Raw genomic sequence first — 26,738 nt, forward strand, 5'->3', positions numbered from 1 at the left:
GGACTTGAATCAGCTCATTAGCATGCAGCATCTTTGTGTGTATATTATGAGGTAACCATCTGTCACACCAGTAAGTGAATACATCTAAGGTACTTTTTCGTAGTTAATGATTGTATATAATTAGTTAGATTATAATGAAATATCCACATGACCGGTTCCCTTTAAGTCGTTCCAGGATATGCAGGAAGAATTTAATATCCCACGTAATTTCTTTTATCAGTACCTCCAACTTAGGCACGCGTATGAGACCACTATAAGGACTGGCTGCTTAGTAGCTATAGTGGAGGCAGTTCAAAAGCTGATTTTGATGGGAAGTAACAGGAGAGGTTTGATATCCCAAGTATATGCTCTGTTGTTGGAGAAATTCCTCGCTGCTCATCCATTGTCGAGGATGAGTAAATGGGAAAGGGGTGTTGGAGAGATTCCAGGGGGTCAGTGGGCTGATATACTGGAAGCAGTGCCAAAGGTGTCCCTGAGTGAGCAGGGCAAGCTGTCGCAACTCTTTATCCTACACAGAGTGTATAAAACACCAGTGTTTTTGCATAAGGTTGGATGTAGGGCTGATGCAAGGTGTCCTAGATGTTCGGAAGAGCTTTCGGACTTATTGCATATGCTTTGGACTTGCCCAGTTATTGCATGCTACTGGGAAGAGATATTAGACTTGATACACCAGCATATGGAGTTAAGGGTACAAAGTGACCCGAAAATATGTATATTGGGATATGTCTCGAGTCTGCTAAAATTGCTATAGGTAGACTGTTGTATGTTGCCAGGAAATTAGTGGCGCTACTTTGGATTCAGAGTAACCCACTGGCACTAGGTGAATTTGTAAGGAAGGTTCATGATATGTTGATGGCGGAGAAAAGAGTTTTCACTAAGAGAGGATGCCCTCAAAAGTTTGCTAAAATTTGGGGCGATTGGCTGGCACATAGCCCAATAGTTATGTGATTTTTATTTTCTTTTTTTTCTTTTTAAAGAAACTTGAATAAGCGATAACCAGGCATTTCAGTTAACTATACGGTGGGGTGGTTACGGGAGTCTTCTTACTTGCCTTTCTATACTCTATATAATAATATATACATACATGTAATAGAAATTTCTCTATGTCTTTATGTTACCATGTAATTCTACGCTGTAGTTTAATTGTAAGATCTGAAAAAGACCATGACAAGTGAATATTGTTTCAAAACTTTATTTTATTTGTAACAATAAAAAAGATTTGATAAAAAAAAAAAAAAAAAAAAAACGATCACATAGTTCCGTGGGACACAAAGACATGACACAGATGTTACCTTTGTTTTGTTTTTCAGATCATCCAAATCGCCCAAAAACTGCGAATGAGCCGTCGCAAGTGCCCAGGGGCGGAGAGTTTGCTGAAAGTGCCCAAGTTCCCCTGCCTCATTCGCACCTAACTCTGCCCCTCAGTAAACTCTGGCCAGCCCTGTGGCTCTGTGACAACATATATCCCTAGTCCGTTCGCGCGTCACTGCCAGGCCCGGGCATGCACAGTGTTCTGCCCACAGTGGGAAGAGGCACAGAGATATGCAGTGCGCATGCGGCAGTTACTGGCGAAAAATCGGGGCATGCGCACTGCATATCTCTGTGCCTCTGCGATGCACGAACGGCCTATAGGGAAATATGTTGTCACAGCCACAGGGCTGGCCTGAGGGGCGGAGTGAGGCGGGGGAACTTGGGCACTTTCAGCAAACTCTCCGCCCCTGGGCACTTGCAATGGCTCATTAGCATATCATAAAACGACTTTTTGGGCGATTTGGATGATCTGAAAAACAAAACAAAGCTACCATCTGTGTCATGTCTCTGTGTCCCACTGAACTATGTGATTGGTTTAAAATCGGTCAGGTTGGTGACAGACTCCCTTTAAATGGTCACTGTCATTTCAACTTTGCATAAATCTGTAGTACAGGTAAATGTAAGAAACTTTGTAATATATCTTATCAACGCCTAGCAGCTCATTCTTCCTCCTCTCTCCATAGACTTCTTGTCCCCTTTTATAGAAGCTCTTTTTTTTTGTCTCTTCTTTCACTGCAGCTCCTCCTTCTCCATTGTCTTCTATGGGCTGCTGTGATCTGATCCTTCAGTGAGAGGACAACCATCTTGTTTCTTAAGATAGACTTAGCGTGGAATAAAAGTTTAGGGGGAAAGAGAGATTTTTCTTTCTCTGATGAGATATATTGCATAGTTTGTTCACATGATGGTGACTATTTAAATAACAGATCTTCCCAGCGTTAGGCCTGATGGGAATCGGCCGGACCAAAAACACTGCGTGCGGCGGTATTTGTCCGACAGTTTTTAGACATATTTGCTGGATCATCGCTGGACCTCATTATGGGTATAGAAGTTTGTTAAATAGCGTGATGTTCTTCTTGCAGATGGCCTTCTCTCTGCCAGCTCTTCAGCTTTAAGTGCCACCGCTGCTGCAGTTTCCTCGTCTTTTCATATGGTTCAGGATACGGTGTCCAGTCAGGTGACTCAAAGCCTTGATGCAATACTAAAGCAGGAAGGCCTGTGTACTCAAGCAAAGGATGAGCTGCAGAAATTGATGGTATGTTGCAATGGATTTGTGGGTATGCAGCAACTATTTTATTTCAAAATGAAAGTTTTTGAGCACAGAACATTTTGACTTGGGGCATTTAAAGGGGATGTCTGGATTCTTTTTTTTTTTTAGATTTTTCTAAAGGCATTAAAAATTTTAAAGTTAGTTTTGGTGCCTGATACTAGTGAATTCTCGGGTGGTCTTCACTGCCCTGTTTCAATGGAAAATCACGAGACTTGCAGCAGACTGCACACTTGAGAGTTCACTATATCTGGTCCTAACCTTAAAGGGCTTCTGTCACCCCACTAAACCTTTTATTTATTTATTTATTTATTTATTTTATTTTATTTTTATTTTTAATTTTTTCTTACTTATAATCCCTACACTGCGATTTTTGGCTACATGATTAATCATTTTGGTCCTGTAGATTTAGTTTAAAACGAGGTTTTAAAATATGCTAATTACCTTGCTACCAGCAAGTAGGGCGGCTACTTGCTGGTAGCAGCTGCATCCTCCGATCGTAAAGACGCCCCCTCCACATTGTGATTGACAGGGCCAGGGAACGGGACCGTTCTCTGCTGGCCCTGCCTGTTTGCAATCTTGCACCTGCGCCGCGGCCTTACCTGTCTTCAACTGGCGCAGGCGCACTGAGAGGCGGCCGCTCCATCCTCAATGCGCCTGCGCCGGGTGTAGATTAATTTGATCATGTAGCCATAAATCGCAGTGTAGGGATTTTAAGTAAGCAAAAAAAAAAAGGTTTAGTGGGGTGACAAAAGCCCTTTAAGGCAACACAGTGGGGGTTGTAGAAAAACAAAACAAAAATTTGTGTTGGAATCAGTGAAGATGCAGCTGCAAAAGTAAGCAGCCAATTTCTGATGTGATGGATCTTCTTTAAATGGGCAGTCATTTTAACAGATCAGAGGAGGGAGAAGAAGCAGCAGTTACAGAGAGCGCCACACTATCTAACTTTAGTGCTGGATTAACAGCTACACTGCTCAGTACCACTGTATAATGTCCTCCATGCTGTTTCTGCATTCTGACTGTATATGTAAGAAGTGCGGATGTCCTTTTCTGTGTGCAGTATAGCGCCGGGAAAACGGACAACTTAAGAGCCTGCAGAGGGGAAAAGTGCAGGTCATATAATGCCCAGAAATGGTGGCATTACTGGTTATGCACACAGGACTGCTTATACTGAAATGACAGGTGTGCTCTAAAGAGATTGTCTGGGAATAATTCATTTTTAGCTAATGCCCGCAGCCTGCCTTGGGCTACTTTCACACTTGCTTTATTTTCCGGAAGAAAAAAAAATACTTTCCCTTTGGTCATTCTGAATGGAAAGAGATCCGTTCAGGATGTCTTCTGTTCTGTCAGCATTCCATTTTGTGACCGCTGCGGTTTTGTATCCAGGTGTAAAAACTGATCCAGCACTGAAAACATTGTAAGTTAATGCTGACAGATCCATTTTTTATTTATTTTTTTGTTAGTTTTGGTTTCACACAGCCACATCCTGATGTACCACATCAAAACAGATCCGTTTAATTCTGATATTGAGATCCTCTGCAGGATTTCAATACTGGAATTAACAATGCAAGTGTGACAGTCACATTAGCTATTGGTAGATTCATACTGGCTCCATGCCACTTCTTTCCTCCATGGTGTGTGAATCTTCTGATAACAGGCGGCTGGCATTGGCTTAAAAACTAATTTATTCCTGGACAAGCCCTTTAAAGCATTTTAGATTCAGCAGTTCATGTAACAAATCTCCTCTGGGGGCCCAACTCTGTCCCCTCCAGTGGCAATGGAATTGGGGAGCCATAGTAGGGGATACATGAAGTGCAGATTTTTAAACCGGTCTGATGTTTAAACTTGTTGGTTGGTCCAGCAGGGCTAGTAGAGGGGTAAACTTTTTCTATCGCTGCGGTCGGCTGGACTGTTCTTGTTTTTTGTTATATTCATCAATGCCTGAGCTGTACCATCATATCTAATTCTACACCACTGTGCCCTTTTTGTGTAATCTCTCCCGACAGAATGAGCACCGGCTTGCACTGCAGAAAGCTCTGGCATCTGACTTGCTTCCAATTGTAACCTCGGTTTTGGATCTGAATTCGCAGATGAGCCGATGCATGCAGAATTTCTCCGCTGTTGCTGACAAGGTACGTGAATAGCTTTGAGGCTGTAATGCAGATAATCTGTGCAGAGACCTTTTTGCCTGTGCGGTGGATTTGCAGGGGCTGCAAGCGCAACCATATTTTTCGCCCTCTAAGACGCAACTCCTAGAGGAGGACAATAAGAAAAGAATATTTTTCATTAGACCACAGGTTTGACCAGCAATCGGACCCCCAATGTTAATCAGATCTTGGCTCACAGCCCCAATCAGATCCCTTATGTTAAGTCCTTCAGATCAGACCCCAATGTGAATGACCCCCAATCAGACCTCTGTTAAGAGCCCCCATTAGTATTCACCCCATAAGATGCACTGCCATTTTCTCCGCATTTTTTATTTTATTTTGGGGGGGGGGGGGGGGGGGGAGAGAATTGCATCTTGCATGGGGTGAAAAATACGGTATTTGTTGCTGAAATTTCTGCAACTTTCCCATTTATCTGAATGAGTTTTGTGGAAATTTCTGCAACAAGTCTGCCATCTGTGAACATATCCTCAAAAGTGCTTGTATGGATTTGCCAGATGCAAACCAGAAAGAATATAACTATGGGATCACCTTAACCTACCCTAAGTGCTTCTGCAATTTAATTTATAGTCGTCCCTGGGCGACAGAGTATAATACTATGAAATATGATCCACGTGATCTTTATTGCCTCCACTTACAGATCCTACATACTAGCTCAAATTTAAAGGTGTTGTCCAGAATTTCTCGCCCATTTTCCTTGGGGGACACAGACCTTGGGTATAGCTCAGCTCCCTAGGAGGCGTGACACTAAGTAAAACTGTTAAGCCCCTCCTCCATCAGCTATACCCTCAGCCTGGAGATAGAGGCTACCAGTTTTAGCTTAGTGTCCAAGGAGGCAAGACACTCCCTGCTACTGCAGGGCTGTTTTCTCCTTGTTATTTTTACTTTTTCTTCTAATTTTGTTATTTTATTTTTTCCTAGGGATACCAGAGACGCATTAGACCTCTCTGCTCTCCCGGGGTTGAGCTGCGCCAGTGCCAACTTATCTGCACTGCTGCCTCCCCCACAGAAGCAATAGGAGGATCTGGGCAGCAATGGCTCCCCTACATCCCGCCAGCTAGGGGGTCGCCCGCACGCCAAGCCCCTCTTCCAGCTTCCTGCCACTGCGGTGCCAGTGGCTGAAGGGGTGACCCTACTGGAAGGGACTGAGGGTGAAGACGTCGGACGGTGAGATGGCTATTCCAGCCCATACCCCGTCCCTATCTGCATCTACCCCTCTGGGTAAGGGGGGCACCCGTGGTCGCTCATTCTGAGCGCTCATCTGCAGGACAATGCAGCACAGCAGCATCCTCAGCACCCCCACGCCGTTCCCCCCCCCCACGCTGCTATATTTCTCCCCCCCCCCCCACGCTGCTATCTTTCTCTCCCCCCCCCCCCCTCCCCCTCATTCGGGGCTGACTCCATTTTTCTCTTCTCTCTCTCCCCCTTCCTGCCGAGAACGGGGGGCGGGGCTTAGCGGTCCCGGCAGGGGGCGGGGCTTACGTGCGCGTCATTTTGGGGGCGGAGCTACGTTCTCCTTCACAGGAGACATTTCAAGCGCTGGAGGGGGCGGAGCTTGTTCCCCGCGCTTTCTGCTGAGGTTCCCGCGCTTCCTCACTCCTGACAGGAAGCTGGGACACGGTGGGGGACTCTAACCTCCTGTGTACATCGCTCGGCTTCTGTGGGCGCTCTCTGCTGCTCTCTGCTGTTCACTGCTTCTCTGCTGCTGCTGATCTGGGCCATCTCCTGACGTTCTTCTGAGGCACTGGTAGGACAGTTAACCCTCTCCTAACCCTCCTGGTCATAGCTGCTATAACCCTTTGTGGTCTCTATATTAGAGTACAACCACACTTCAGCATGTCAGATCCCACAGGTGCCCCCAAACCCTGGTACCATGCCTGTACCGCCTGTAAGGAACTTTTTCCGCGTGGGCAATCTGAGCCGCATTGCCTTGCATGTCAGGCCCGGTGCAGCCCGCTTCCCGCTGCGCCCCCCGGTGCCTCTGAACCCCCTGACTGGGCTAGGTCTCTGTCTCAGGCGGTGGAAAGCCTTACACACGTAGTGGGCCGTCTCGTGGATAGACCGCCTCTCCCGCAGGCTGCCACAATCCCTGTCGCACCCGCTGGGACTACCGTTTCTGCCGCCCCCACTGGTTCCCTGCCTCCCAGGAATCTTCCAGGGCCCGGCATACTCAGAAACGTTCAAGGGTTGAGCGCACATCTTCTCCAGATGCTTCGCTCTCTCCGCCATGCGTGCGAGCTCAGTCAAGTCTATCCTCTCAAAGGGATACGCTTTCTGAGGGAGAACTGGCGGATTCGGACGTGGACATGGACTCAGAGCTTCCGTCCAAATTGGCGTCCGCGGTGGGGCATCTTGTCACTAGCATCCGTGATACCTTTCAGCTACACGATGACCCCCCCCAGCTCTGAACAGGCCGGCGTGTCCTTTCTCCGCCCCAAACAGGCCTCCAAGGTTTTTCCCATACACGCTGATTTTTCTTCTGTGGTATCCAAGGCTTGGACTCGGCCTAATGTCCGCTTTATTACACCCAAAAAGCTGGACATTTGTTATCCCTTTCCAGCGGATTCTGTGACCACGTGGACATCCCCGCCTAAGGTTGATCCTCCCGTGGCTCGCCTGTCCAAAAGCACTACTATTCCTGTACAGGACGGATCTTCCCTCCAGTCTGTTGAGGACCGTCGTACGGAATCCCTCTCCAAGGCCATATTTACTGCCTCTGGTTCGGCCCTTAGACCGGTCTTTGCCTCCGCCTGGGTTGGCAAAGCGGTCTCTGAATGGGGTTTGCAACTGGAACGGGAGTTAGGGTCGGACGTCCCTGTTCAGGACCTCCGTTCCTTAGCCCAACTAATTGTTCAGGCCGGAAAATTCGTCTGTGAGGCCTCCCTTGATGCGGGTGCCCTCATTGCCCGTTCCTCTGCCCTGGCAGTTTCTGTCAGGAGGGAACTCTGGCTGAAGGTTTGGGCGGTGGACGCCGCTTCCAAACGCTCTTTGGCCGGCCTACCATTCACGGGTTCCCGCCTGTTCGGAACCCGTCTGGACGAACTTATATCAGAGGCCACGGGTGGGAAGAGTACTCACCTCCCCCAGGCCAATGGGCGCCCCCCGTGGTCGCGCTGGTTCGTCCCGTTTTCGGTCCTTTCGCAAGCCCACCGGGTCTAGACCCGCGGCCAGTTCTTCTTCCTCTGGCCCAGCCCAGGATAGACGCAAGAAGCCGTTTTTTCGGACGCAACCTACCTGGCGCAAGTCCCAGCCTGCACGGGCTCCCACAGGCCAGCAGCCCTCTGCCTGAAGGTGCGCCTGAAGAATCTTGCGGATACAAAATCGAATTTGCGTCCATTCCGCCAGACCGTTTCTTCCGATCCCGTCCTCCGCGAGATCCCGTACGAGTGGCCGCCTTCTTCGCGGCCATTCACTCTCTAATGGACAAGGGTGTCGTCGCCCCCGTGCCTCCGACGGAAAGGTTCAGGGGGTTCTACTCGAACCTCTTTGTGGTTCCCAAGAAGGAAGGCTCAGTGCGTCCGATCTTGGACCTAAAACGCCTGAACCGTTTTCTCCGACTGCAGAGATTCCGGATGGAGTCTCTCAGGTCCGCAGTGGCCTCCCTGGAAAGAGGGGATTTCATGGCCTCAATCGACATTCAGGATGCATACCTCCACGTTCCGGTTGCTCCATGTCATCACCGCTTCCTGCGCTTCGCGGTGGGGGACGATCACTTCCAATTCGTCGCCCTTCCCTTTGGTCTGGCGACGTCTCCTCGAGTGTTCACCAAGGTCCTGGCCCCTGTCTTGGCCCTTCTACGTTCAAGAAGTGTTTTTCTTCTCCCATACTTGGACGACATCCTGGTCAAGGCACCCTCCTTCTCTCAGACATCCCGCAGTGTGGAACTCACTCTGGAGACCCTGACGCGGTTCGGTTGGATTATCAACCACCCCAAATCTTCCCTTACCCCCTCCAGACGGCTGATCTTCCTGGGGATGCTCCTGGATACAGAGTTGGCGGAGGTCCGCCTTCCGTCGGACAAGCGTCTGGCCCTTCGCGGGTCGGTTCGCAGTCTCCTCCGTCATCACCGCCCTTCCCTCAGATCCAGCATGCGGTTGTTGGGAAAGATGGTTGCCTGTTTCGAAGCGGTGCCGTTCGCACAATTCCGATCCCGCACCTTTCAGAGGGCAATTCTGTCGGCCTGGGACAAATCACCGAGGAGTCTGGACAGGACCTTTCTTCTGCCTCCCCTGGCTCGGGCTTCCCTCGGCTGGTGGTTGCATATCCCTCTAAGGGGGAAGTCCTTCCTTCCACTGAACTGGCTGGTGATTACCACAGATGCCAGCTTACGGGGGTGGGGGGGGGGGGGGTTTCCCTCCCCGGTCCGTCCAGGGCGTTTGGTCTCTATCGGAGTCCAGACTTCCAATCAATATTCTGGAACTGAGGGCGATTCTTCTGTCCCTCAGACACTGGACCCATCTGCTGAGGGGCCACCCTGTTCGGATCCAATCGGACAATGCCACGGCTGTGGCATACATAAACCATCAGGGAGGCACTCGCAGCGCTGCAGCGATGCAAGAGGTGACCCTCATTCTCCTCTGGGCGGAGACGCACGTGCCGGCCTTATCTGCGATTTACATCCCGGGGGTGGACAACTGGGCGGCGGATTTCCTCAGCCGGTCCACCATCGACCCGGGAGAATGGTCCCTGCACCCAGAGGTGTTCGAAGCCCTTTGTCTTCGCTGGGGTCGCCCCGACGTGGACCTCATGGCCTCCAAATTCAACCACAAGGTCCCCCTATACCTGGCCAGGGCACGGGACCCGAAGGCATACGGCGCCGACGCGCTCGTCCTTCCGTGGCGCGAATTCTCCCTTCTGTACGTCTTTCCTCCTTTTCCCCTCCTGCCACGGGTTCTTCGGAGGATCGCGGCAGAGGGCGTCCCCGCGATTCTAATCGCCCCGGATTGGCCCCGCCGGTCTTGGTACGCCGACCTAATGTTGCTGTTGGCAGACGCACCGTGGCCACTGCCCTCCAGGGAAGACCTTCTCTCTCAGGGACCGATCTTCCACAAGCATTTAGGCTCGCTACGTTTGACGGCGTGGCTATTGAGACCGCCGTCTTAACGCGACGGGGTTTCTCCGCGGACGTAGTCCGCACCATGATCCGGGCTCGTAAGCCCGTATCCTCTAGGATCTACTATCGGGTTTGGAGGTCCTATCTGGGGTTCTGTGAGTCCCGGAGCATCCCACCTCTCCGGTTTTCTCTTCCCACAATCCTGTCCTTCCTCCAGTCGGTCTGGACCTGGGGCTGTGCCTCAGTTCTCTGAAGGGTCAGATTTCGGCGCTGTCTATTCTTCTCCAGCGTCCCCTGGCCCCTCTAGGGCCAATTAAGACCTTTTTACAAGGGGTGGCTCACTCTGTTCCGCCGTACCGCCCTCCAGTTCCTTCCTGGGACCTGAATGTGGTGCTCTCGGCGCTCCAATCAGCCCCCTTCGAGCCTTTACGGGAGGTCTCCCTTCGCCTTCTGTCCTGCAAGGTCATCTTTCTTGTGGCCGTCACGTCTCTCCGACGGGTGTCGGAGTTAGCGGCTCTTTCTTGCTCCGAACCTTTCCTGATCTTCCACCAGGATAAGGTTGTGCTTCGGCCTGTCCCGACTTTCCTGCCAAAGGTGGTCTCCGCCTTTCACATCAATGAGGACATCGTCCTTCCGTCGCTCTGTCCCTCTCCTTCCCACCCCAGAGAACGGGAACTGCACCGTCTGGATGTGGTCAGGGCGTTGAGGATTTACTTGGAGGTCACCGGGTCCTTTCGGCGCACGGACTCCCTGTTTGTGGTTCCGGAGGGTTCGCGCAAAGGGTTTGCGGTCTCCAAGGTGGCTATTGCCCGTTTCATTAAACTGGCGGTGTCTGAGGCTTATCGAGCCAAGGGCAGACCTCCGCCTTTCGGCGTCACTGCTCATTCCACCAGAGCAGTCGGAGCTTCCTGGGCGCAGAGGCATCGGGCCTCGGCTGAACAGTTGTGCAAAGCAGCCACTTGGTCCTCTCTGCACACTTTCACAAAGTTCTATAGGGTGCATACGCATGCATCAGCGGATGCTGCTTTGGGCCGCCTGGTTTTGCAGGCAGCGGTTTCCTGATGCTCTGGTGGTGGTCCGCCTTGGGTTTGTGGTCCCTCCCTTCTTGGACTGCTCTTGAACGTCCCAAGGTCTGTGTCCCCCAAGGAAAATGGGCGAGAAAAGGAGATTTTTGTATAACTTACCAGTTAAATCTCTTTCTCGCTCTTCCTTGGGGGACACAGCACCCACCCTTCTGTGTTTGGTTACAGGGTTATGGTCTGGCGCCCCGTTGGGTTGCTGGCTGGTTGTTTCCGTTATTGGTTGTTATCCTTTCACTACTTGGACACGCAACTGGTAGCCTCTATCTCCAGGCTGAGGGTATAGCTGATGGAGGAGGGGCTTAACAGTTTTACTTAGTGTCACGCCTCCTAGGGAGCTGAGCTATACCCAAGGTCTGTGTCCCCCAAGGAAGAGCGAGAAAGAGATTTAACTGGTAAGTTATACAAAAATCTCCTTTTTAAGCGATTGCCTTTCGGCAGGATAGATCATCAGTGTCTGGCTTGGTTCTGACATCCCTCATCCCTGCTGATCCACTGTTCTGCAGTAGCTCCAGCACTGGAACTACCCAGCTCACTGTGTAGTGCAGGGATGGCCAACCTGAGGCTCTCCAAACTATAACTCCCTATCCCTATACGGCATGGTGGGAATTGTAGTTTTGCAACCGCTCGAGAGCCGCAGGTTGGCCATCCCTACTGTAGTGGATGGAGCTGGTTTCTGCAGCGCTGCTTCCATTGAAGTGATTGGGAGCAGTGCTGTAGTAATCGTCTGTCCACCACTTAGGCTACTTTCACACTAGCGTTCGTCGGTCCGCTCGTGAGCTCCGTTTGAAGGGGCTCACGAGCGGACCCGAACGCAGCCGTCCAGCCCTGATGCAGTCTGAATGGAGCGTATCCGCTCAGACTGCATCAGTCTGGCGGCGTTCAGCCTCCGCTCCGCTCGCCTCCGCACGGACAGGCGGACAGCTGAACGCTGCTTGCAGCGTTCGGGTGTCCGCCTGGCCGTGCGGAGGCGTGCGGATCCGTCCAGACTTACAATGTAAGTCAATGGGGACGGATCCGTTTGAAGATGCCACAATATGGCTCAATCTTCAGGCGGATCCGTCCCCCATTGACTTTACATTGAAAGTCTGGACGGATCCGTACGAGGCTATTTTCACACTTAGCTGTTATATGCTAAAATAATGCAGACGGATCCGTTCTGAACGGAGCCTCCGTCTGCATTATTATGAACGGATCCGATCGAACGCTAGTGTGAAAGTAGCCTTAGTGGACTTGGGCTACTTTCACACTCACGTTTTGGCTTTCCGTTTGAGATCCGTTCAGGGCTCTCACCAGCGGTCCAAAACAGATCAGTTTTGGCTATGTTAAAGATAATGCAAACTGATCTGTTCTGAACTGATGCATGCAGTTGTATTATCTAAACGGATCAGTCTGTGCAGATCCATGACTGATCCGCACTAAATGCGATTGTGAAAGTAGCCTAAGCTGTAAAGTTCTGCTGCCAAATTTAGGCATCGGTGCTACTGCAAAATAGCTGATTGGGGGTGGGAGCTGTCAGATCCCCGCTAATCATACGTTGATGGACTATCTTGACGATAGTAAAAATCCTGGTATGGATTCTGTTTTGACACTATAAAAAGTGTAGAATGCAATAAAGTATTTACCCATGTAATGCCATTCAAAATCGGTGATGATTTGCTGTGGACGCATGGTGGGGGGGATATAAGCCCCCAATGTATGAGATGGGCCATCCCCTTTAATGGCCTTGGTCCAGCAGTTTATATGGAGATGGACATGTACTACTTTCTATTTGCACCGCTCAGCGCCGTGCAGGAGTGTAATGTAATGTGGCTGTTTTACAGGTGGATTCTCATAAAGAAGATATGAACCGCTTCTTCACAGGACATTCGATGATGCTGCACAAGTTACGCCTGGATTCTACTTCTGCCATTTCCACAATTCAGGCAGAGTCGGAGAGTTTGAAAGAGGCGCTCCAGGCCGCCCAGACTCTGCAGTCACAGGTAGCAACGTGTATATGTTTAATGTACATTTTAGTAATTACTTGTATTCCTCATCTAATAATAATTCCTGGGACATCTATTCTTCTGACTATATTGTGCTATTCCTTTATTCCTCCTAGAAATTTATGAATGAATTCCCAGCAGTCTACATTAAAGGTCAAACTGGCATCTGTTCTTATGACTGTTGTGCCATTCCTCTATTATTACTACTAGAGGTTTATCAGTGAATTCCCAGCAATCTGCATGAAGGGTCCAACTCGGTGTTACCAGTTGGGGGAGTCTCCCTGCACAGTATGACACTATTCCATCATTGCTGCTATTGGCGGTGTGTACAAACGAGTTGGACCCTTCTACCAGAGTATTGGCAATTCATTTGGAAAATCTAATAGAGGGAAGACACAATGCTCATTGGACCTTTATTGCAGACTGCAGGAATAATAGAGGAAGGAATTGCACAATGCAGTGATCTGAAAAGATGCTCCAGAATTATTACATGGGGAATGCAAGCATTTTTTTGTGTGGATTTCAGAGATTGGGGAAAGACCGCAACAAATTCTGTAAGTAACACATACGTATTTTGATGGTGAAACACCATAAAATCTGCACGGAATTTCTGTTTTGAGACCCACACCCATGTGCAGGTCCCCATGAGGATACTTTTATTAGCAGCAGCTTTGTGAAAAAGGGACAAGTGCAACAGTCCATCAAAAATAACTGAAATGTGATGGAACTGAAATAACTTAGTTTGAGAGCAATACAGTAAGTATAAGGCTACCTGCACACTGGTGAATGCACATAGGATCTGCGCAATTTTCTGTGCAGATTTGCTGCAGATCTCACCCTTCCATTAAAAAGGGTGAAATCTGGAGCTAAAACCACAAACAAAATTGACATGCTATTACATGCAATGCAGATCAATTTCCACATGGGAAATATCCGCAAAGTGTACATGAGATCAGAGTAATATCATACACTTTGCTGGTAACTGTATGATGCTGCAGTTTTTCCCTATGGGAATCCGCGTGGAAGAACCGCACGTATTCGGAAATGTTTGCTGGTGGCCTAAGCATGTATTTAATTGTGAACATTCATGATCAGCTGTATGCTTGAAATAAGAAACAAAGTTACGTTCATTTCTTTTATTTAGGGGCTGAACAATCTCCTAAGTTTGCTACAAAGCCAGCTGAATCTGTTTGCCGTGGAAACAAATCGGAGCTTTGATGGTCTTCTTTCCAAAGGAGGAAAGCTTAAGAGTTCTGCCGGTCAATTTCAGCAAGATCTGGATAAGTAAGCTCTTTATCTGCATCTTACAGAATGGTGTGTAGTAGAAAAGTTGTGTGTGTTTAAAGGGGTAGTTCCATCTCGTCATTTCTGCTGCCCTGTTTCCGTAACCCCCATTGTGATCAATTAGAGCTATAAAAACAGCTGCACTTCTTCTGGAACTCCCAGCTTAGCTTGTTCCGCTATACTGCTTCCGTGACTGCTGGAGTTGTAGAAGCTGTTTGCATGGTTGGGCTAATTCCGGAAGCCCAGCCACCTAGGGTCGACGAGATGGGGCAACCACTTTAAATGTGCTCTAATGTGAAGGAGACACTTTATTAGCCTGCACCATGTCCATTACATGTACAGTGTTAAGGAGCAACTGAACTTTTGAATATAATTTTAATAAGATGTTTCTAATGCCCTAATATACTTAAATGCTTTTTGTATTTTTAATATTCCCCCCCCCCCCCCCTGCTTAACTAATCATGGCACAGCACATGGGTACAAGGGTATCAAAGTGCCATGCCAGGAGTTTGTAAACCTCCGTGGGGCACGGGTAGGTGCAGCGGTACACTCTCCTGCCCGTACTCGCTGCCCTGCGGCGCAATTCATAAGAGGTCATCTCCGTACACAGTGGTGTACAGAAATGTCAATTTTAAAGTATATTAGAAAGTGTTACTATGGCATTAGGAACATCTTGTTAAAATTGTATTCAAAAGTTTAGATAGTCTTTAATGTAAGGGTACAGATAGTGGCACTCGGTAATATCCCGACAGCTTTTGGTGCACACACGACCACAATTGGTTAATATAAACTTTGTTTCTTGTTACCTCTGTGACAACGCGTTTCAGAGTCTAAAACTTCTTCATTAAGTCTCTAAGTTACAAGAGAGAAGGGTCACGAGTAAGCTCGGGAAAGGACCTCCCAGCTGGTACCATGATGCTCCTCAGTCCTGGCTGGGAGGTCCTATCCTGAGACAGAGGTCATCAAAAAAGAGATATTATATTATCAAATTGTGGTTATGTTTGTACCAAGAGATGTTGGGATATTACTTAGTGCAGATTATCTGCATCCCAACATTTTATACCGATTGCTCCCCTCTGGATGCTTGGCTTCCCCTTGAGCTAAAGATCTGATGTTACTGGCCTGTTTTTCCATATACTGTACGTGTATTGATAGTGTTGTCTATGCTCACTCGACTCCCAAATGTGAGCCCCCTGGTAATCTGGTTTCAAGATCTGATTGGCTCTATGTGTTTGCATTACATGTATAAGGAATGTTTGTATGACTCCTTATAGTGGATGTAACTTGTGGATGTCACAGCACATGGGGTAACTCTAGAATCCTGTCCCCTGCAGTTGTAACCTGGTGATATCGACCTATACCTTTCTTCTTGCAGTGTTACCGCAGAAGCCATTGAACGTACTGCAAGTCAACACAAGGTATTCGTAGACCAGAGCGAAGACTTAAGCAGTGAGATCCAGCACCTGGCAGCCACAAACCAAAGTGCCATAGAGGAATCCAACGGTAAATGTGAAAAGCTCAACAGCGGCATCACCGCCCTGTCTCAGGAGACCGAGACCTGGTACGAGACTGCCAGGACCAAACTGGATTCTATTATGGAACAGCAAGATTGCTACTTACAGGCTGCAAAAAGTCAGCTTCAAAGCTTCCACAAGGTAAATACTGAGTCGCCTTGTAGGTTGGAAATTTATATTATATTGTAATTATATTTAAGGGAATCTGTCAGCATTTTACGTTGGCCTTCTCTGAGAAAACCACCAGGTCACTTTCTTGAATTGACAGGGTTTGGCAAAACTGCCAGATTATTCAAGAAAGTGACCTAGTGTTTTGCTCTGGGGACCAGTTACCAGTTTCTTCTGTTCTGAAATATGGCAGCATGAAAGTTCTTACAGATTCCCTTTTAAACCTGGTCCAGCAATTATTTAATCACTGGGATGTTAGCTTTAGAAACCCCTGGGAATCGTCTATCGCTGGGGGGGGGGAGAGAGACCTCTGGTTATACAGTTACATTGCAACATATAATGTAGTCATACATGGGCCATGGTTCATGACCACCCATAGAATTAACCGATGGGGCTAGCCTGGAGTGAGAACCACGGTTTGCATCTGGTTAATAGAGTGCTCTCCTCAGTGGTGGGATGTCTTCTATGAATTACATATGCCCTAGGGGGTCATATGAAGAGGGGATGTCCTGATGAGGCAACCCCTATAAAGAGGACCTGTTAACTCTCCTGACACTTCTGTTTTAGTAACTACTTTCATACCCCTTTCTGGAGTACGTATTATGACTCTGATGTGCCATTCCTTTATTATTCCTTTTAGAAGGTATAAATGAATTGCTAGCGGAGTGCAGTGACGGTGCAGATGGGTGTTACTAGTTAGGGATGTGTCTGCAAAATCTGACCTTGTCCAATCAGAGCAGTCGGGCTGTGCAGGGACACTCTATTCCCCCCCAAACTGGTATCACCGTTCTGCACTTTCCTTGCAGACTGCTAGCGGTTCATTCATAACTTCTAGCAGGAATAATACAGGAATGGCATAACAGTCATAAGACTAGATGCTCCACAATTATTACCAGGGGGGTTTAGGTAGTTACTAAAACAGACATGTAAGGAGAGATATTGCTCTGAACTTGGCTCACAGCGGTCTCTGCCCCCAGTGCAACTAGTATTTATTCTGTTACTATTGCTCTGTATACTCCCCCATCAGTTGGCCCTGCGTATTGCCTTCTGCATCTTGAGGTTTGAAGGGTTGACATGTTAGATGAATTGCTAATTTAGCAGGTTTTTATTGTATCCTCCAGGGTATGGAAGAAAACTGCTGCTCCTCAGTGGCTCAGATTTCAGACATGGTGCGCCTGCAAAAGCTTGCTGAGGAGAACTCCGTTGCCAGCCTAGTAGACCAGGTCAAGAACAGTAAGGAGATGATTGCAGAGCAGCAGCATCAGCTTCATGAGCAAACAAGAGCCTGCATGGGTAAAGTCAATTCCTACCTTAAGGAAGAACTCCGAAATGATATCCCAACAGGTGAGCTAAGGAGGAAATTGCCATCTTGTTTTCGTGGTTGATGGTGAAACTGGATTATACTGAGGGTTCTCACCAATTTCTGTTGTTGCAGGTACCACACCTCAGAGGAGAGAATACACTTACCCCTCTTCTCTCATAAAGACTCACCCAAGAGAACTACTCCTAGAACAGTTTAGAAAGCAGCAGGAAGAGTATCAAGTAGCAGTCAGCAGTGTGGCCTCCATATTGGAGGAGCCTGTGGACCAGGTAAGAAGATCTGGGGTGGAAAAAGGGAACCGTTGCTAAAAATGTCACTGGCCATCAAGCCTGGGGGTGATCTCATGCCCTCCTGTAGCGTATTCCAGCCCAGCAATCATGGCCTGACTCGTGCTCTGATCTTTTGCAGTTTAAGGTCCCTTTCACACGAGCGGATTTTCTGCGCGGGTGCAATGTGTGACGTGAACGCATAGCACCCACACTGAATCCTGACCCATTCATTTCAATGGGTCTGTGTACATGAGCGCTGTTTTTCACGCATCAGTTCTGCGTTGCGTGAAAATCGCAGCATGTTCTATATTCTGCGTTTTTCACGCAGCCCTGGCCCCATAGAAGTGAATGGGGCTGTGTGAAAAACGCATTGCATCCGCAAGCAAGTGCGGGTGCGATGCGTTTTTCGCTGATGGTTGCTAAGAGATGTTTGTAAACATTCAATTTTTTTTTTTTATCACTTGCGTGAAAAACACATCAAAACGCATTGCACCCGCGCAGAAAAACTGAACAACTAAACGCAACCGCAGACAAAACTGACTGAACTTGCTTGCAAAATAGTGTGAGTTTCATTGAACGCATCCGGCCCCAATCCGCAACGCCCGTGTGAAACCAGCCTAACTCTTCGTATACTGTGATAATTGATCACAAAAAACCAAGAAAATACTCAAGGCCAAAATTGGCCAGCCAGCCGAAGCAGGGGATATGTATTACATGATGGCCATGTAATTCAAGGATCGCTCGAGTCCACCACAGCAGTAATATAGTAGGATTAATTAAAGGGGTTGTCCGGGTTCAGATCTGAACCCGGACATACCCACATTTTCACCCAGGCAGCCCTCCCTAGATCGTGCAGGGCACGGGCTCTTTTGTTTACAAGAACACACTGCCAGGCGGAAGCTTCTGCCCGGCAGTGTGTTCAGTGACGTCACCGGCTCTTCATGGGCGGGCTTTAGCGCTACCCTAGCAGTTTTACTCGTCACCGGGCTTCCTGGCAGCCCCATGGAGAGCCTGGTTCGTCACCAGAACTCCTGAAAATGCCTTTGCCCTGCATGAATTCAGGGCAAAGGAGAGCATCGGAGCATGAACTGCTCCAATGCTCATCAGGGGGGCTGCCTGGGTGAAAATGGAGCTATGGCCAGATTCAGCTCTGAACCCGGACAACCGCCTCTAAATCTTGGATGTACCTCGGCATTTGGTATAAAAGCTAGATGGCTACAGAGGGGACGTCATGTCTTTGCTTTGGTTTTCCCGCACTAGAGTATCCTAATTGTGTCCAGATAGTGTATTGTGAGGACATACAGATCTGTGTGGCAGAATCCGATTGGTTGATTTGTATTGCTCAATAAAAGGGGTCTTCTGCTGTTTAAGGTCAGAAGATGAAGACTCTAATACCACCATGAGCCATGTCTTCTCATTCTTTTCTCGCCCAATTCCTTGGGGGGACACAGGAAACCTTGGGTATAGCTTATCTCCATAGGAGGCGTGACACTAAGTAAAAGACTGTTAAGCCCCTCCTCCAGCAGCTATACCCTCCGCCTGGAGAGAGAGACTTCCAGTTTTTTTGCTTAGTGTCAAGGAGGCAAGACACTCTCTGCACTGCAGAGCTGTCTTTGCAAAGATTTTTATTTTTTAATTTTCATTTGTTTTTCCACAGGGACAACAGAGTCGCAGTAGACCTCTCTGTTTTCCCGGGGTTGAGCTGCGCCAGGGCCGGTTATCCGCCCTGCTGCCTCCCCCACAGAAGAAAAGGAGGACCAGGGCAGCTCTGCTCCCCTGCATCCCGCCAGCACAGGGTCGCCCACCGAGTTTCATGCCGCTTGCCTGTGCTTCTGGGATTCAGTTAAGGGGCGGACGTCCTTTCTCCCGCTCCTCACTAGCCCCGCCTCTTCTCGTGCCTGCTTGCTGCTGTGAGCAGGACGGATCTTTGCTTCAGGTTGCCGCTGCCGTTTGTCTGCTGTGCAGCGGTCGTCTGCTCCCACTGTGACCTGGTAGGACTGTTGACCCTCGCTAACACTGCAGCCCTCTGGCCTGGACATATTGCTTCCAACCAACATGTCTGACCCCTTAGTGCCTGTGGGACCTTGGTATCATACCTGCACCGCGTGTAAGGCGCCCCTTCCTCAAGGGCAGTCTGACCCGCATTGCTCGGCTTGCAAAGACCCATTGCAGGGTCCGCCATCTGTTGTGTCACCCCCTGGCCTCTTGGATCCCCCTGACTGGGCTAGATCCCTTTCCCAGGCTGTGGTTAGTCTCACTAGCGTTGTGGGCCGACTTGCAGAGGCGTTGCCATTACCGCAGCCGGATGATTCCCCTGCTGGGCCCTCCGGGTCCGCTGTCTTAGCCGACCCGTCTGAGTCTCTCTCTGCAGGCGACACCTCCAGAGCCCGTCAACCCCAGAAGCGGCCGAGGGCGGATCACCGGTCATCCTCGGATGCTTCGGTATCCCCCCCCCCCCAAGGGTGCGCTCTCAGTCGGGTTCTTCCTCTTTACAGGATTTGCCCTCTGAAGGGTAGCTAGTCGATTCCGATTGGGATATGGACTCGGCACTGCCTTCAAAGCTGGCTTCTGCTGTGGGCCATCTTATTAGCAATATCCGTGATACTTTTAAGATTCACGATGATCCCCCTGATCCTGAAAAGACCAGTGTTTCTTTTTTTCGCCAAAAACAGGCGTCTGCGGTTTTTCCCCTCCATGCTGACTTCTCGTCAGTGGTTTCTAAGGCCTGGGCCTGTCCTGATGCACGGTTTACCCCGCCAAAAAAGTTGGATGTCTGTTATCCATTCCCGGCGGATTGCATTACAAACTGGGCATCACCTCCTAAGGTCGACCCCCCCCCCTGTGGCCCGTCTGTCCAAGAGCACGGCTATTCCCGTTGCGGATGGTTCTTCCTTACAATCCACTGAGGATCGCCGTATAGAGGCCCTTACAAAAGGTATCTTTGCGGCCTCCGGTTCCGCTCTTAGGCCGGTCTTTGCCTCCGCTTGGGCTGGGAAAGCGGTTTCAGAGTGGGCGTCTCAGCTGGATCTGGAGCTTGAATCCGACGTCCCTATTCAAGACCTCCGTGCTCTGGCTCAACTTATCGTTCAGGCCGGTAAATTTGTCTTTGAAGCATCCCTGGATGCGGGAGCTCTCATTGCCCGTTCATCTGCCCTGGCCGTTTCGGCTAGGAGGGAGCTTTGGTTAAAGGTTTGGTCGGCGGACGCCGCATCAAAGCGGTCTCTTACTAGCCTTCCCTTCACTGGTTCTCGTTTGTTCGGGACCCGCTTGGATGAAATCATCTCTGAAGCCACGGGGGGGAAGAGTACTCATCTTCCCCAATCTAGGGCTAGGAGCGCCGCTCGTGGTCGTCCCACCTTCTCCCGCTTCAGGTCTTCTCGTAGGGCTCCCGCACCGCTTCAGGTCCACGCACTAACCCTGTCCAGGACAGGCGTAAAAAACCTTTTTTTTTCGGACCCAGCCCTCCTGGCGCAAGTCACAACCTGCTCGCCCTCCCGCGACCAAGCAGGCCCCCGCCTGAAGGTGCGCCCCCACCCACCCGGGTGGGGGGACGTCTTCTCCTGATCAGGGACTTCTGGCAGGTGCACGTCTCCGACGCCTGGGCCCTCAAGGTTGTGTCTTCCGGGTACAAACTCGAGTTTGCGTCCCTTCCCCCAGTTCGGTTCTTTCGTTCCCGGGTTCTGATTCAAGGGGTTCTATTCGAACCTTTTTGTGGTCCCCAAGAAGGAAGGTTCGGTTCGTCCCATTCTGGATCTAAAACGGCTGAACCGTTTCCTTCGTCTTCAGCGATTCCGGATGGAGTCTCTCAGGTCGGTGGTGGCCTCTCTGGAACAGGGGGAGTTCCTGGCCTCTATCGACATCCAGGACGCCTACCTTCATATTCCAATCGCGCAGTGTCATCAGTGCTTTCTGCGCTTTGCAGTGGGGTCCGACCACTACCAGTTCGTTGCCCTCCCCTTCGGGTTGGCGACGGCCCCTCGTGTTTTCACGAAGGTCCTTGTCCCCTGTCCTCGCCTTACTTCGTTCCAGGGGAGTTTTTCTGCTTCCGTATCTGGACGATCTCCTAATCAAGGCGCCTTCTCTGTCACTGACTTCCGCCAGTGTGGATCTCTCGCTACAAACCTTACGCCGGTTCGGTTGGATTATCAACCTCCCAAAATCCTCTCTTGTTCCATCCAGGCAATTGGTCTTTCTGGGGATGCTGCTGGATACGGATGCAGCGGTGGTTCGGCTTCCGTCGGAAAAGCGCCAGCTCCTTCATCGGTCGGTTCGGAGCCTTCTGTCCCACCGCCATCCTTCCTTCCGGTTCAGCATGCGGGTCTTGGGACAGATGGTGTCCTGCTTCGAAGCGATTCCTTACGCACAGTACCACTCCCGCACCTTTCAGACGGCCATTCTGTCCGCCTGGGACAAGTCCCAGGAGAGTCTGGATCGGCATTTTCCCCTTTCCCCCCAGGTTCGATCCTCTCTCCTCTGGTGGCTGCGAACCCCTCTCCAGGGGAAGTCTTTCCTGCCAATAACTTGGTTGGTGATTACCACCGATGCCAGTCTGCGGGGTTGGGGGGGGGGGGGGGGAGTTTTTGCCTCCTCGGTCCGTCCAAGGCACTTGGTCTCCATCGGAGTCCAGACTGCCGATCAACTTTCTGGAGCTGAGGGCCATCCTCCTCTCGCTCCGGCATTGGACTTCGTTACTTCAGGGTAACGAGTGGGCGAGTTCGGGTCCAATCGGACAATGCCACGGCTGTGGCGTACATAAATCATCAGGGGGGCACTCGCAGCGCGGCGGCGATGAGGGAGGTGTCTCTAATCCTTCGCTGGGCGGAGGTTCATGTTCCTGCCCTTTCGGCCATTTACATCCCAGGAGTGGACAATTGGGCGGCGGATTTCCTCAGCCGGACGACGATCGACCCGGGGGAGTGGTCTCTGCACCCCGACGTCTTCGAGTCTCTTTGTCTCCGTTGGGGTCGTCCGGACGTGGATCTCAGGGCCTCCAGATTCAACCACAAACTTCCCACCTACGTGGCCAGGGCCAAGGATCCGGACGCGCTCGTCCTCCCCTGGACTGAGTTTTCGCTCCTCTACGTGTTTCCGCCCCTGCCTCTTCTTCCACGGGTCCTTCGGAAGATCGCGGCGGAGGGCACGCCAGCAATCCTGATAGCCCCGGACTGGCCGCGTCGTCCTTGGTACGCCGACCTTATGCTGCTTCTGGCAGACGCTCCCTTGCCTCTGCCTCTCAGAGAAGACCTCCTCTCTCAGGGGCCGATCTTCCACCAGCATTTAGGGTCGCTACGTTTAGCGGCGTGGCTATTGAAACCGCGGTCCTTTTCTGCTGACGTGGTCCGTACCATGATTCGTGCGCGTAAACCGGCATCGTCCAGGATTTATTACCGAACCTGGCGGGCCTATTTAACCTTCTGCGAGACCTTGGGGATTCCTCCTCTGCGGTTTTCCCTTCCCACGGTTTTATCCTTTTTGCAGTCTGGTCTGGATCTGGGCTTGGATCTCAGTACCCTGAAAGGTCAGATCTCGGCTCTTTCGGTCCTTTTTCAGCGCCCTCTGGCTCCGCTCGGTCCAGTTAAGACCTTTCTTCAGGGGGTTGCTCACTGTGCTCCCCCGTATCGCCCTTCCGTTCCTGCTTGGGATCTTAACGTTGTTCTGACGGCTCTCCAATCTTTCCCTTTCGAGCCTCTGCGCAAGGTTTCCCCTCACTTGTTGTCTTGCAAAGTTTTCTTCCTCGTCGCCATCACGTCTCTTCGGCGTGTGTCTGAGTTGGCGGCTCTTTCTTGCGTGGAGCCCTTCTTGGTTTTTCACCAGGACAAGGTGGTTCTCCGCCCAGTTCCGGATTTTCTTCCAAAGGTGGTGTCCGCCTTTCACCTGAATGAAGATATTGTCCTTCCTTCTCTGTGTCCGTCCCCGTCTCATCCTCGGGAACGGGATCTTCACCGTCTGGATGTTGTTCGGGCTCTGAGGATCTACCTGGATGTGACCAGACCCTTTCGACGCTCGGATTCTCTGTTTGTGGTTCCGGAGGGTCCGCGCAGGGGGCTGGCGGCGTCTAAGGTGGTTGTTGCCCGCTTTATCAAGATGGCTATCATTGAGGCTTACCGTGCTAGGGGCAGGGAACTGCCCTTTGGTGTTACCGCTCATTCTACCAGAGCGGTCGGGGCTTCCTGGGCTCAGCATAATCGTGCCTCGGCTGAACAGTTGTGCAAGGCGGCCACCTGGTCGTCTTTGCACACGTTCACCAAGTTTTACAGGGTGAACACTTATGCATCGGCGGATGCTGCTTTGGGCCGCCTGGTCTTGCAGGCGGCGGTGCCTTAATGCCTATGGTGCTTTGTTCGCCTTGGATTGTGGTCCCCCCCCTATTTGTGGACTGCTTTGGAACGTCCCAAGGTTTCCTGTGTCCCCCAAGGAATTGGGCGAGAAAACGAGATTTTTGTAAAACTTACCAGTAAAATCTCTTTCTCGCTCTTCCTTGGGGGACACAGCACCCACCCATTGTTTTGCTTGCCCTACGGGTGTTTTTCTGACTTGTTGGTGTTGTTTTGGTTACTCCTTGCCTTTGTCTTTCACTACTTGGGCACATAACTGGAAGTCTCTCTCTCCAGGCTGAGGGTATAGCTGCTGGAGGAGGGGCTTAACAGTCTTTTACTTAGTGTCAGGCCTCCTATGGAGATAAGCTATACCCAAGGTTTCCTGTGTCCCCCAAGGAAGAGCGAGAAAGATTTTACTGGTAAGTTATACAAAAATCTCGTTTTTGCCTCTAGACTTAATTTTAAGATTTTGAGCTTTGCAGACAAACCTTCTACCATGACAATAGGAGCTACTCCTACAGAGCAGTTTTCTGTTGAAACTCATACAGGGTCTGTGCCCTAAGTTTTTCAAACATCTCTGACATGTCGAACTGATTTATTATTTATCAGGATTCTCTTGAAGATGAACCGGTTGTGAATGACAGCATCATGAGTGAGAAATCCATCATAGATATCAATGTTCTCTGTCAGGAAAACGCTGGCATTCCTTTTTTCCAGGTAAATTCTTTTCCTTTGCTATTCATGTTCGCTAATAATAATGGTGACAGTTAGGCTTCGTTCACATCACCGTTCAGCCTTCTCCGTTTAGGGGCAGGAGAACGGAAAGGACGGATAAGCACATAACCGACACCAAACTGAGTCAAACGGAGCCCTTAGGACCCCCATAGACTATAATGCAGGAGAACGGAAAAGCTGAACGGTGATGTGAACGTAGCCTTACTAGAGATTTCCTTGAATTATTTTGAGAACTGCAACCTATGGTACAAAAATAACTGATGCTGTGTGTAGTTTTGATAAAATTCCTTTGTTGTGGTCCATAAATTTTAACAGTGGGGATAATCTGGAGACCATCCTTTTATGTAGTGCCTATTAAAGGGGTTGTTTCACTTCAGCAAATGACGTTCACTATGTCGACAGTTAAAGGGGTTGTCCTCTTTTTACTATTGATGCCCTATCCTCCGGATAGATCATCAATCTCCGATCCGTGGGGGCTAACGTCTGGGACTCCCACCGAGCAGCTGTTTGAAGAGATGGCAACACTGGTATGAGCACTCCCTTCTCTGCTCTGTTTACCTGCTCACCGCAGCAAATATAGCAGTGAGCGGGTGTAATTATAGGTATGGCGTCCCATAAAGGTGAATGAGCCGTATTGCAATGACTATAAAATGGAAGCCATCTTGCATCATTCACAGAAATTGGCAACTCCGTGACAGAATCTGCATGTAACTCCTGCCGTTTTGGCAAAATCTACGGGGAGTCAGTCAGCAGTTTTAGGGCCTTGCTTGTAGTTTGAAGTCATGGAGAGCTAGTCGAAAACAGAGTACCTTTATGGATCTTTAATTAAAGCAGAGATGTTCAACCTGCGGCCCTCCAGCTGTTGTAAAACTACAACTCCCATCATGCCCTGCTGTAGGCTGTCCTGGCATGATGGGAGTTGTAGTTTTGCAACAACTGAAGGGCCGCAGGTGGGGTGTCACCAAAGACATTCTGATCAAACCAAGAGAACAGTTAGATGTAGGTCACCTGAACAAAACATTATTTTATTTTTGTCCCTTTCCCAATACAATGTGCAACAAGAGTGTCACTGTTGCTCTTGTCGCACCAAAGCTTCACTTCTTTGACAAGACCTGGTGGTGTTGATGCGATTCTGCCTTGCCGGGTGCTCTCACGCATTCGTAGTTGCTTCAGATATCAGCGCACGTGTAGTCAACACTTTTTTACTGTACTGTGCATGCACCCATACCCAAAGCTATGCCGCATGTACGAGAATACATGGCCAGGTGAGATCACATTGCCGCTGATGACCCTATCTAACAGGGAGGGAGGGTCTGACCGCTTTGGTCAGGAAGTTGGAAAAAAAAAACTTTTAACCTTTTTGCACACTTGTCATTGAATTTACCGATCCTCCAGAGGGAGACGGTCTCCATCCTAATAGCTCCAGCTCAAAAACATGGGTCCCCTCTATATCTAACTCATTCTCTAACGGGGTAAATGGGATTTCTAACCCTTTAACTTTCTCTCCTCTGTCAATAGCAAAAGAAAGGATACAAAAAAGAAAAGGAGAACAAGGCAAATGCAACGATCTTGGAACGATCGAAATTTTCAGAAGACGGAGAGACCTCCCTCCCCAAATCCAAACTGCCTCTGAGAATCCAGAACTGAGCGGCGCAGCTCCTCCTGTACATAGTCCAACTCCTGAATATTTTTATATTTTTAACCTTTTCTTTGTGTCTTTCTTTTTTTTTGAATTTTATTTTTAAACCTTCTGGACTTTTATGTATTTTATTTTTTTTCTGTTGTCTCCACGTTACTTTTTATATATGTTTAACTATTAAACCTCACCCGTTCTTTCATTCATGGCAGCTGGAACAATTATTCTGCAAAAAATATATTTTTGTTGTTGTTGCTAAATAAACAAACATAAATTACCTTTTTCAGATTGTTGTATGGGTTAAAATGTTTATTTGTATATTTATAGATGTTGGCTTAGCAGAATTAAATCAAATAAGCCTGATATCATGTTTTGTCCCTTTATTTAACATTTATAGATATTTAATTGGATTATTCCACCTATTTCCCTCGTCCCTCGCCCCCCTCCTTCCCGATTTTCCCTTAACTGTCTGGTACGTCAGCCACATACTGAATGGAGAGGCTGCACGTGTGTACGACTCTATATTCCTCTACTCAAGTCTATAGGGCAGGGATCAGCAACCTCCGGCACTCCAACTGTTCTGAAGCTACAACTACCAGAATCCTCCTTTCACTTCTATGGGAGTGACAAGAAGAGC

At 49.5% G+C, this 26,738-nt stretch overlaps 1 protein-coding gene across 2 annotated transcripts in view; it reads left to right on the forward strand.

The window, feature by feature from the left end:
- The window catches only part of KIF11 (kinesin family member 11), a 65,234-nt gene extending 38,770 nt beyond the window's left edge, over positions 1-26,464 (forward strand). For both annotated transcript variants that reach the window (XM_044298888.1, XM_044298889.1), the window contains exons 15-23: positions 2,391-2,563; positions 4,582-4,707; positions 12,696-12,854; positions 14,002-14,141; positions 15,517-15,796; positions 16,945-17,167; positions 17,259-17,413; positions 24,340-24,447; positions 25,984-26,464. In XM_044298888.1, the coding sequence (XP_044154823.1) occupies positions 2,391-2,563; positions 4,582-4,707; positions 12,696-12,854; positions 14,002-14,141; positions 15,517-15,796; positions 16,945-17,167; positions 17,259-17,413; positions 24,340-24,447; positions 25,984-26,112 (1,493 nt within the window). In that variant the 3' untranslated portion in view covers positions 26,113-26,464. The remainder of the gene's footprint in view (positions 1-2,390; positions 2,564-4,581; positions 4,708-12,695; positions 12,855-14,001; positions 14,142-15,516; positions 15,797-16,944; positions 17,168-17,258; positions 17,414-24,339; positions 24,448-25,983) is intronic.
- The last annotated feature ends 274 nt before the right edge of the window (positions 26,465-26,738 follow it).

Source organism: Bufo gargarizans, chromosome 6 (assembly GCF_014858855.1).
Source record: "Bufo gargarizans isolate SCDJY-AF-19 chromosome 6, ASM1485885v1, whole genome shotgun sequence".
In the NCBI taxonomy this organism is placed as follows: domain Eukaryota; kingdom Metazoa; phylum Chordata; class Amphibia; order Anura; family Bufonidae; genus Bufo; species Bufo gargarizans.